Here is a 12,257-nt window from a genome sequence, read left to right as displayed (position 1 = left end):
CACACACACACACACACACACACAACTCCAGCTTGTTAAATGTGTTCACTTCATGCATAAATTCATCCATTCAGCAGAGTATGTTGACTGGATTCCTGCAACTAGTAAAGAAAAAGGAGAATGTGTGTGTATGTGTGTGCGTGTGTGCACGTGTGTTAATGTGATATCAACCTCTTTTTAAATTACTCCCAGCCTTAGCTCTATGCTCTTGCTGTTTCTTGGCCTCCTTTCTTTTTCTGTTTCTTCCCCTTTTCCCTCTTCCTCCCTTCCTCTCTTCCTTCCTCTCCTTTCTTCTTCCTCAGGAGGAAAATCTCCAGGTTACCCTACAGCAGTGATGGTGAACCTTTTAGAGACTAAGTGTCAAACTGCAACCCAAAACCCACTTCTTTATTGCAAAGTGCCAACACTGAAATTAAACCTGAATCCTGAAGTTTTAGTTTAGAAAAAACAAGCCATACATTGATATCTTTTGTCTTAAAAGAAAAACACAATAACACATGTGCCACAAGTTTGCCAGGACTGTCCTATAGTGTTCCATCTGTCAAGGCATGTTGGTCTTGCCACTCTAACAACCAGAGAGGGATTTCCAAAGAGTACTGGCATTTCTTTGCCATCACAATAGGAACATGGTGCCTTGGTGAACTCTGTCATGTTCAAAGAGTTGAGACAAGGGGAAGTTTTTAAAAAGACAAACTCAGAGGATTACATCAGATTTTTAAAACATTAATTCTTGGTTACAGTGGTTAATAGCCAAAGTGCTGTCAGTCTGACATGGAACAGGCAGTTATTGGCAGATGTCCCTGGGGAAGAACTGTGTGTGTGTGTGCGCTTGTGTGCGTGCACTCGTGTGCACGTGCATGTGTGCACACATGCACAGGTACATGTATGTGAATATGGGTGGGGGATTGAACCCTAGGCCTCTTTACATGCTTTACCATGAGCTACACCTCCAGTCCCTTAGAATCTATTGTTCATTTTGGTTTTGTTTTTATTTTTGAGAGAGTGGTTCATTATGTTGCCCAGGCTGACCTGGAACTCATGACCCTCCTGCCTTAACCACTGCATCCAGCCACCCCTAGCCCCTTAGAAGCACATTTGTGTAAGGTAGCAGTGGGCTCTGCAGGCTTGTGGCTCTGACAGAGTCTTTTGTGACTTATTTTCAGGCACAATCCATAAGAACTATTCCTTCAAACCTCTTGGTTTTGTTTACTTATTTCTGTTAGGGTCCGCACAATTGACTCCCTTTGATTCTGACAACTTTCACTTTTTTTTTTTACACTTTATAAAGTATGTAGCCTAGAATATTTTGTTGTAGCAACATAAAAATAAACTAAATTACTATGGCTTTTTTGGGGTACATCATCAGAGATACAGACACCACTGCACAAGTATCTCCAGTGAAGGAGAGAGATTGGGCTCCATTCAGCACAGTGTGGATGATTGCAGACTCATAGCCCAGAAGCAGGGGGGTGTGTGGCTGGAAAGTGTACAAGAGGGTACATAAGTGTGATGGAACTCTAGGTGGACCCACTGAACAGGATTCTTGCCGAAAGCAGCCAGTGTGACCATGTAACAGGGATACAGAGGCTGGGCCTGCAACCATCTACTGGGTAACTAGAGGCAGGATGAAGCCTGGAACCTCCGCTTTCACCTTATGTCTCCCTTGTGTTCTTAAGTTGTGTCAGCTTCCTGCTCAGCTCTGCATGTAGGCCTGCTAATCACTTACCAAGTATTGCAAGGTTTGTTGGCCATGAATGTGCCTGGTTTGTCTCACTGCCTTTCCAGACTCAGGATACCAAGCAAGAGTAACTAAAGTAATTTCCAGGACTCTCAGAGACATCCAATTGCCAGCTTTTACAGTGTCCAGTCCAGACCCCTTACAGTGATTCCTACAAGTTTTCATTGTTCTAAACCTGCAGCCACCTGGGACTTCAAGAAAAGCAGACTGTTGCAGACCACTCCATGATGAGGTCACCCCCAATCCATAATCAGAAGCAATTACTCCACGACAGGAACTGAGCACCCCCCAAGCAGCATGCCCTGAGCTCCTGACAGAAACCAAATTGTTACTCAAGCACAGTGATGAGTTGCCCAGAATGTCACAGAACCATCCTGGATCAGAATGACATATGCTTCAAGCTATGTAAACCCAACCCTTGCCTTTATTTGTGGGGGCTGAGCTTGCTCTGTGAGGACCCCTAAATCCCCAAAACTCCAGTAACAACCATACAACCATACAACCCCTAAGGGTAGTGGAGGATGGATTTATTGAGGGTGGCAGGATTCTTGTTTGGCTGCCTTACCAGAGCTCCTTACTAAAACTAGATTTTAGAAGACCATGCACAGATGGGCCTATGAGAGGAGGGTTCTGAAGCCTGAACAAAGTTTGGTCAAGCCAAAGATTGGTTGTATTACATATACCCTGAAAGGGCTGTTATGAAAACTAAGTTGAATTGAATATTTAGGAAGTGGCTTCCCTGCTCTGAGTGAGTATCCCAGAAGTGCTTGTTAAATCAAGCAGATATTTTAGGAGGAAACAGACATCCTCATAACTCTGTGGTCTGAAGGGTGAGTTCCTGGATTGGGTTTATCAAAGTGGTGGCTACAAAAAAGCCACTACTGTGTTTAAAGTTTACAGAAAAGCCATTCTTTTTAGGAAAATAACCCAGTTTAAAGGATACTAGAATCCGGCAAGAGGGTGGACTTGGAAGAGTATTCTGAGAAGGCTTGAGTGAGTCTGGATCTGCTGATTCTGATCTGTGCATGAGTTACTGTGGGACCTAAATTACAAGCCCTTGCTAAATGGCAAAGGGCCTAGGAGACAGTGTCCTGAACCCCTCCCATTGTAGCCACAGCCCCGACCTTTGTTCCATCCCTGGCCTAAGAATGTGTATCACTCTTGTATTATTTGAAGTCCGGATCTGAATCTACCTGTAAATTAGAGACTCCAGACATAGAGCCCCAAGTTAATTGACAAACTGTTTGCTCATCCGGAGTGTCTTGGTGACCTTTGAGACATCCTATGGGTGGTACCTGTCACTCATCAATATGTGACTGTTGAGCATGTGACTGCTGACCACCAGCTCAAGTCAGCAGACCTTTGTCCCCTGTCTGTGAGCCCAAAAATGTTAACCCCCTCTTTTACTCCCTATAAGAGGACCTCAGCCCCTGAGCTAGGCGCCTCTCTGAGCCAGCCACTTGGTTCTGAGAGTGCCGTCTGGCCAGACTAATAAAGGTCTCTTTACCATCTAGCCTGGTGTGTTCCTTCCTGGGTTTCTCGTTCTCCGTCGAGCTCCCAGAGCCTCGCTGGGTGTTGGACCCAGCATTGTGGAGGCCTTTTGGCTGTTCACGCTCCGTGGAGTGGAAGTGAGATTTTAGGTCTTACATTACACTGAAGAAAAACTTGGTAGACCTGAGAAGAGTGGACAGATCTGTTGGTGAGCTGTGAAAATGTCACGGGGTTGGTTGGCAGGGCTGTTCAGAGTCAACATGCACTGTGCATCCGGTTGGTCATAATGAAGAGATGAATACAACCATTTCCCAAAATACATGGAAATGATGTAATGGAGTTTTATGTATCATCCCAGGGCAACCCTGCATATCTCTAACCTATACCTAGAAACCAGGGACATGGAGGAGCAATACAGTTCTGTATGCTTATTCTCTCCTTATTACAATAATATGCACAATAAACATTTGTTCTAGGGCCAGGGATTTAGCTCAGTGTTTCCACCCGCTTGCCGTGCAAGCACAGGGACCCGAGTTCAATCCCTGGTACCAAAAAAAAAAAAAAAAAAAAAAAAAAAAATTTGTTCTAGAAAATATGGAGGAATGAGAATGCTGTGGAAAAGAGAATGAAAGCATCCAGTAATACATCAAGAATTAAACTCAGTAATTTCATTTCCTTTATCAGAATGGATTTAGACTAGTAGATCATTTACTCTTTCATTCATTCTAGAAATATTCAACCATCCATCATGTGCACGAAAAGTGACTTTGGTCCAAACACAGTGTTGCACACCTGTAATCCCAGGCTGAGGCAAGAGGATCACAAGTTCCAGCCCAGCCTGAGCAACTTAATGGGACCTCCAAACAATAAGTTAAAAAGGCCTGGGGATGTAGATTAGTGCAAAAGCCCTGGACTCAATATTCAATGCGGCAAAATGGAGAAAGAAAAAGAAAGAGAAAAGGGGGAAATAGAAGGCAGGAGCATGAAAGAAAATAGATTTGGGGGATGGAGGTGGGGTTGGAAAAGCAGCTGGACAGTCCAAAAGACACGAGTAAAGTAACAGCAGAGAAAGAGAAGGAGGTGCTAAGTGGCAGGGGCGGCAGGGGTGGTGGTGGTGTTATGCCCAAAGCAGCTCAGGAAACACAGTCTTAAGCTGCTGCACAAAGGAGCTCAGAACTCAGCCAAACTCAGTAGTGTTGTCCAGCTCATGCTCTTTCTTAGCCAAGCATTAACTGGGCAACTGCCGGGTGTCACTTATGTCTCCCCAGAAGTGCAAGCAGGAAAAACATCATCCTGAGGATTCTGGCAGGAGAAAACCTCCTGCTACATACTCCTGTGATGGGGCTGGTCGAGCCTAGTGAGGTGGCTCAGCTGCTGAGCCTGGGCCAGCTCTGGGAAGGGAAGGAGCTAGTGAGTGTGAAGCACCGGACATACACTTAGCAACCCTACTTACCAGGCAGGCAGGATGCCTTCTTACAGAAGAAGAAATGGAGGCCAAAGAAGGTAATTACTCAGCCAAGGAGGGCAGGTAAATGGCCTCCAGTCAGATTTCTCAAACTAGAAAGTGTGCCTGTATCTTCCTAAACTGTTCCTGATTCAACTCGTTTGGATCCTGGCCCGAGCTTCTGCTTTTCTAAGCAGCTCTTTATGATGCTGAAATAGGTGACAAAGGTGAACGTGTGACACTTTTTTTTTTTTGTACTGGGGATCGAACTCAGGGCCTTGTGCTTGCGGAAACAGGCGGCAGAACCAATGAGACAAATTCCTGGCCCGACATTGTCATTTTAGCTTGGAAGTTACTACACTACGGAGGCATCCTGGGGACAACTTTCATAGCGGTGTTCCGGCAGTTGACTCAGCAATTAACATAATGGCAGTAATTAACATCATTTTGAAAACAGCAATTAACACAACAGTGGTTGCTGCCTGCAGAGATACAGGAGAAATCCTGCCTGTCAAGCTGTTACTTAGAATATGGCTACCACTTCAAAGAGATTTCATGGGAATTAATAGCAACAAAATGAAGGGCTACCGTTTTAGTTATTTACAGTTAAAATCTGCGCTTCCGATGGAAGTACTTCACTGTTTCCTAAGGAACCCTTTGGATTTACTCTTGAATTATGGGAGGAACCCATCTCTGATGTCAAAAGGAGAATAAATGGTTAATACAAATGGAAGCTGCCATTCACTGCCTCTTGTTAAATAACCATCAATCTTCCCCTCTCTGGCTGTGGGCTTCAGAAAGAAATTCCTCCTTTCTCTCACCTGGCCAAAGAAAACAAAGGCTCGAGTTGTAACAGGGTATCATTTTACTTTTAACCACCGCCAAAGACGCGGCAGACCCAAAGATCTTCCGGTTTAAAACAAAAGGTTTGAACAAAGATGCGCAGCCTGGGTCCTGGTGTGCATCAGACGCGCTTTTGGATTGGTTGGACTACGGCCCAATAAGAAAAAAGAGCCGCATCTTCTATTTACATACGTGTTTCTGGGTCACCGCCAGGCGGCAGGCCGTCCAACCAGGTGCCAGATATTTGGAACCCTCATTTGAATATAAAGATGACAAATACGGCTGCCTGCGCCCTATTCCAGTCTGTCCAGGTTCGGTTACTGCCTCGCCATGCCGGAACCTTCCCGCTCCGCTCCGGCCCCAAAAAAGGGCTCCAAGAAGGCCATCACAAAGGCGCAGAAGAAGGACGGCAAGAAGCGCAAGCGCGGCCGCAAGGAGAGCTACTCCATCTACGTGTACAAGGTGCTGAAGCAAGTGCACCCGGACACGGGCATCTCGTCCAAGGCCATGGGCATCATGAACTCCTTCGTCAACGACATCTTCGAGCGCATCGCCAGCGAGGCGTCGCGCCTGGCGCACTACAACAAGCGCTCTACCATCACGTCTCGCGAGGTGCAGACGGCCGTGCGCCTGCTGCTGCCCGGGGAGCTGGCCAAGCACGCTGTGTCCGAGGGCACCAAGGCCGTCACCAAGTACACCAGCTCCAAGTGAGCGCGCCGCGGGCACCCGAACCCAAAGGCTCTTTTCAGAGCCACCTCCAAGCTCAAAAAGGAGCGTGCGCGTGGTCAGATTGTGACCGGTGACTCAGTTGGAGCGCTGGAGGAAGGCACACTGCGCAATGCGGGTGCGAGTCCTGAGACAGGATTAGCCCCCTGTTCCTCACGGTATGTTTTCCTTAAAGATAAATAAATAATGCTGGCTCAGTCTAGCCCACAGCCAGCAGCTAGATAGGGGGCACCTCTCGAAAACCTGGTCGGTATGGCGTTCTTTTTGCTCACCCACAAGCGACCTGTGCCATTCCCCCAATCCCTGTCCTAGGAATGAAGCTGGAGGACGCGCTAGGTGAGGCTGGGGTTGTCGCGCTGCTCTGCGAAAACATCTGAGCCTTGCTTCCTGGGCTGTAAACCCTCTCTCGCCAGCGTTCAGCACCCTGAGAAGCGTTTCCCTTGAGCAGCTCTTTGCCTAGTGTTCCCTTGGAAACACTACTCCAGCGGGCGCACAGACCCTGGCCTCTACCCTCAACTAAAATCTCAGTTGAGAGATTCTGCTATTCCTTCATCCATGTATGTATTTTTCCCATAGTGAACGTTGAAAGATCCTTTTCATCCCCAAACACGTATAACATACGTTATGTATATGCACATGTGTATCACGTATCATCTATATAACCTGGTAAACATGAAGTAATCTTTTACATAAAGTAAATCTGCACGGTTTTTTCCTCTCCACATCTTTTTTTTTTAATTCCCTCAGCAGCTATGTACAAAGTAAGTACAATGTTCACTTGGTGACACATTAATTTCCAAAGCATGCAGGCCTGCCTGGGATCCAGGCGAAAACCTCAACCAAGAACACCTCAGAGTGAGTGACCCCTTCCCTCCAAGAGCTCATAGCTGATTTGGATTTGGATTTGCTCAGTAGACAATGGCCATCTTATTTCTCACATCAGCCGCAGTGTCAGCCACAGCATTTAACCTCTTATTGTCTTACGTGGTAAGTTGACTTCCTTGAGCTTGTAGCTTCTTCTCAAAGGAATAGTTTTTTCCCCTTCCTCCAATTTTTTAAATTTACTTCCTATTAATTAGCAAATTTTACTTGAAAGGTCTAGCAGGGAGGGCAGTTTCTTCAATGCTTTTCAGATGGTATGCCTGCAAAATCCCTCCCACATTTTCTAGAACCCACTTTGTGAGCTTGGTTTATTCAAACTCAGAATACTCCCATTGTGTAAGTCCTGATTCTCCTAATCTCTACAGATTTTTACATATTTTGACATGCACTGCCTTCATTTAATTTTCAATTTATCCAGAATATTCTTCTCTGTTGTAACAGTGGAATTATAGACATGAGTTTGTATACAATTTCTCTCAGTTTTCTTCATTATAGCAATCTTAATAGCCAGGAACCTGTTTTGTGTTCTTTCCCCTAACAGATTTTTGTCCAAGGAGGGAAGTATAAGTCCTACCCATTCTAGGCCTGGGGCTGCCATGCAGCAAGTAAACACTTTCTATACTTACTCCAAGCTATTGTGAAGAGTCAAGAAAACTGAGAAATTAATCCATATTTTGCATTATGTACAACAAAACATATTCTTATAGAATTATATTTGTAAATTATGATGCATTCATTTTGCTCCTGATTCTGTCTACAGCTAACACAATCACACTCCTCAGCTAGAGACAAGCTTCATTTTATTTAACCTATGTGTTGGTCTCCTTAAGGTAGAGAATCACATGGCTCGACAGGCATATATCAAGTGATTACAGATGCTGCTTTAAAACCTCACTGCACTGCCAACAAAACAAAACAAAACAGAAACAGAAACAAATTTCATTTCCAATGTATACGACGTCAAGGATGGTGGCTTGAATATCTCAGTCATTGTTGACAGGTCCAATTTAATTTCAATGATAGATTGCTGCTGCTTAAGTTTTAAATTAGGAAGGCAAAGTATTGAATAAAATAGCTATGGCAAAATTTCAATTCCTATGTGTTTATTTCCATAATTTTCTAAGATATCAAAAGAAAACAGAATGGAAGCAGTGTTGTACGCTGCTAGCACACTAACCATACAAAGATTGTCTATGCCCATGGATGCATGCAGTACTCAAGGCAGAAAGTCTAAAGGAGGGAAGAAGGAACTAGCACTCAATTCATTGAAATAAAAATTTAGTTACACTGACTGAAACACTTTTGTACCATCCAGATGAATTTTTTTTTTAACACTGAGAGACTTCTGGTCACCTGAAATGTTTAAATTTCAACTGATATACTGTTTTTTGCAAGAAGGGTAATAGACAAAAACATACATAGAATTGCTTTAGGATGAAATTCTGAGGCAGAAGGAAAATGGAAAAATGAGTTTAGGGAAAGCAATTCCTTGAAATATCTGTTAAGAAGGTACTATATCAGGATAAACACCCTTGCAACTATTTGAACATCCAATAAAAATACTTTCAAATTTAAAATTTTAATTTTCAGAAATTATTTTAGTGGCCCTATGCAGGAAGAGAGCAGAGACACAGCCATTGCAGGGACTGCTTCCCTTAGTCTCTTATCCCCGATCCACCCCTCTGCAGCACTCCAGACACAAGACAGGCTCCCTTAGGAGAAACAACTTGAAAATATATACTGACATTTATTTGCCAAGACAATAACCAATATTCAATACTTTTAATTCCCACAATTCAAATTCTTACAAACCCCTTTTTCATAAATATGAAAAGCCAAATTCAAAAATAGTCAAGCAATGTCGGCTCTGGAGTGCAGACTTGTGTCGAAACGCTTCCCTAGAACCAAAATATCACTCTCCAAGCAAATACCACGAATGTGAAGGGAAAGGTTATTCTGTTTTAGGAACACTACCAGAAAATATGCCCAGAGAAGCAGCTATATTTGCTCAAAACGAAAGAATTCTTTTCCTCTTAAATTAACCTCCCCCACCCGCTGAGGTCAAAGCTGTGGTCAGCTGTGAACATTTAAACCATCCAGCTCGCGCCCAGGGAAGGGTTGTGGTTCGGGTTTCAAGTTTAATGCTACTGAAGGATTTGCCAGACAAACATCTTCCTGGAATGTTCGCTGCAGGAGGATAAAGATGTCTGTCTCAACCGTGCGAGGACTGAGAGGTCCTAAAATGACGCAGAGCCAGACCCCGCCATAAGATAGCGCAAAAACCAGGGACTTCACCAAGCGTGGGGCCAGCAGCGTCCAGACCTCGCCAGGCGTGAGGGCGAGGCATAACATTCCCCTCGGAGAAGCTTGCGCGCACATCTGCTAGCACGCCTTTATGCTTCCATTCCTAACCCCATTTAAGAAATAAATACATTCCCGCATTATGCTCACAGGAGACTCAGATTGGGCGCCCAGAAGCAAGGAGCTGCTAAGGCGCCTGTCAATAACCTTTCACCGTGTTCGAAACCCTTTCTCGATCGTGTGGGTGGCTCTGAAAAGAGCCTTTGGGTTCGGGTGCCCGCGGCGCGCTCACTTGGAGCTGGTGTACTTGGTGACGGCCTTGGTGCCCTCGGACACAGCGTGCTTGGCCAGCTCCCCGGGCAGCAGCAGGCGCACGGCCGTCTGCACCTCGCGAGACGTGATGGTAGAGCGCTTGTTGTAGTGCGCCAGGCGCGACGCCTCGCTGGCGATGCGCTCGAAGATGTCGTTGACGAAGGAGTTCATGATGCCCATGGCCTTGGACGAGATGCCCGTGTCCGGGTGCACTTGCTTCAGCACCTTGTACACGTAGATGGAGTAGCTCTCCTTGCGGCCGCGCTTGCGCTTCTTGCCGTCCTTCTTCTGCGCCTTTATGCCGGCCTTCTTGGAGCCTTTTTTGGGAGCCGGAGCAGATTTGGAAGGGTCAGGCATGATGGCAGATGTCTCTGGACACACCAGGGGTGCACAGCCCCAAGCTATTTGTGTGGCTTGTATTCAAATAAGGATCAAAATGGTTCTCTTCCGATTGGCTAGAACGTCGAGTTACGTAATAGCAGGGCAAGGCATATGCATATTAGGAGATGTGGGGTTGCTTTTCTTATTGGCTACGGGTGCCATCCAATCGCACAGCGCCAACTAGCCTGACTCCGGATCTTATATAGGGGCTCGCTGGGGCCCGCCGCCCTGTTCTCTTCAGTTCTGCTGTTTCTTTCCTTGCTATCTTTTCTGGAGAATCCGAGATGTCTGGTCGTGGCAAACAGGGAGGCAAGGCGCGAGCCAAGGCTAAATCGCGCTCCTCGCGCGCGGGCCTACAGTTTCCGGTGGGCCGCGTGCACCGCCTGCTCCGCAAGGGCAACTACTCGGAGCGTGTGGGCGCCGGCGCCCCGGTGTACCTGGCGGCCGTGCTCGAGTACTTGACGGCCGAAATCCTGGAGCTGGCGGGCAACGCGGCGCGCGACAACAAGAAGACGCGCATCATCCCGCGCCACCTGCAGCTGGCCATCCGCAACGACGAGGAGCTCAACAAACTGCTGGGCCGCGTGACGATCGCGCAGGGCGGCGTCCTGCCCAACATCCAGGCCGTGCTGCTGCCGAAGAAGACTGAGAGCCACCACAAGGCCAAGGGCAAGTGAGGCCCGCGCCCCGCGGCCCGTGACCGACACCAAAGGCTCTTTTCAGAGCCACCCACTGCCTCGAGAAAAGAGCCGCACTGACCACGCAGCCCCTATGGCCAGCCCCTCACCGCCTTCCCGGAAAAGGAAGGAATACGGCGGCCTGGGTTCCCCGGGGGCCGACCTATGGTCTCTGCTTGCTCATATTACCATTCCTCAAAGACGTCACCACCACCCCTGTAATGTACCCTCCCCAGTATCACTAGTGACGAATTACCTGGGACTCCAGAAAGGTCACATTTAGACGTTAAGTCAGGAATGCCACTGTTCTCGAGATGATGGTCCAGTCGATTCATCCAGTGACAAAAGTAATCTTAATCTGTGGTGTGAGGTTCTGAGAAACCCTGGGGTTTCCACGTGATAGTGTTTGAGCCCAGAGTTGGGATAGCTAAATTTTAACAAAGCGAAATCCACCAAAGTCAGGATCTGATTTTGTTGCGTTGGGATTTCTAAAGGTCTTGGGAAAGTTTTTGTTTGTTTGTTTTTTAATAATTGCTCTGTCCTAAAATTGGATGTAAATGTTTTTTTTTTTTTAATTGTTTGGGGGGGTACCGGTGATCAAACTCGGGTCCTTGTGCTTGTGAGGCAGAGGTTGGAACCACTGAGCCAAATCCCCAGCCCTTGGGTGTAAATGTTTTAAGGAGACATAATTGAAATAGGATACTTAAATTCAGTTTTGAGTTGATCAGACATTAAGGATCCCCCTAAATTGCTAGAATCAAAAATTTAAAAATTTGTACACCAAATTTAATAAAAATTTGCATTTATTTTCACAAATAAAAATTTAATGAACAGCAAAATTTAAACTGTTAGAACCAGAATGAGTAAAAATTGTTCATGATCTTTACAGTCCATTATAAAGGATGGGGAGCTGCAGGCAAAACCAACCTCATGGGGGAATAAATGAATTATCTATGATAATCTTTAGAACATAGTTTGCCATAAAATCAGAGCTCAGTAAATGTTATCCATTTTTCCTTTTTCCCATACTGTTTTCTTTCATTATAACAAATACAACCCGGCAAGACAATATTATATGCATTGTATAATATTACATATAATATGTATTTATCCTGCAAAATTAGATCTACTCAAACCAGAGCTTCCCCACATACCATCTGGAGCTAACTACAAACCTTGTCTTTAGAAAGCAGTCAAAAAAAAAAAAAGTCCAGTTCTGAGTAACTATTTGTATAAAAATGTATGTTTTGTTTTGTTTTTTGGTACCAGGGATCAAACTCGGAACACTGTACTTGTGAGGCAGATGGCAAAACCACTGAGCTAAATCCCCAGGTTATTTGTGTAAAAATTGATACGCCACAGCTCTAACCATGATTTTTAAAAACAAAATACTCACAGGTTTGTGTAGATCATGCACCACACATGTGGGCACTATTTCAGTTAAAAAAAAAAAAAAAAAAAA

At 45.5% G+C, this 12,257-nt stretch overlaps 3 protein-coding genes across 3 annotated transcripts; 2 read left to right on the top strand and 1 right to left on the bottom strand.

The window, feature by feature from the left end:
* The first annotated feature begins 5,638 nt into the window (after nt 1-5,638).
* LOC104853831 (histone H2B type 3-A) lies at nt 5,639-6,300 on the top strand. Its single transcript, XM_033768082.1, has one exon. It carries the CDS (start codon nt 5,847-5,849, stop codon nt 6,225-6,227), a length of 381 nt encoding a protein of 126 aa, XP_033623973.1. The 5' UTR covers nt 5,639-5,846; the 3' UTR covers nt 6,228-6,300.
* A 1,510-nt stretch (nt 6,301-7,810) lies between these two features.
* LOC104853832 (histone H2B type 3-B) lies at nt 7,811-10,449 on the bottom strand. Its single transcript, XM_010612020.2, has one exon. The coding sequence runs from the start codon at nt 10,092-10,094 to the stop codon at nt 9,714-9,716; it is 381 nt and encodes a 126-aa protein (XP_010610322.1). The 5' UTR covers nt 10,095-10,449; the 3' UTR covers nt 7,811-9,713.
* Nucleotides 10,332-11,575, top strand: LOC104853833 (histone H2A type 3). Its single transcript, XM_010612021.3, has one exon. It carries the CDS (start codon nt 10,403-10,405, stop codon nt 10,793-10,795), a length of 393 nt encoding a protein of 130 aa, XP_010610323.1. The 5' UTR covers nt 10,332-10,402; the 3' UTR covers nt 10,796-11,575.
* Nucleotides 11,576-12,257: the final 682 nt, after the last annotated feature.

This window comes from Fukomys damarensis, unplaced genomic scaffold, assembly GCF_012274545.1.
Source record: "Fukomys damarensis isolate Sample0158 unplaced genomic scaffold, DMR_v1.0_HiC HiC_scaffold_3, whole genome shotgun sequence".
Lineage (NCBI taxonomy): Eukaryota > Metazoa > Chordata > Mammalia > Rodentia > Bathyergidae > Fukomys > Fukomys damarensis.
The sequence above is the reverse complement of the archived record's forward strand: the minus strand, read 5'-3'. Positions and strand labels throughout refer to the sequence as shown.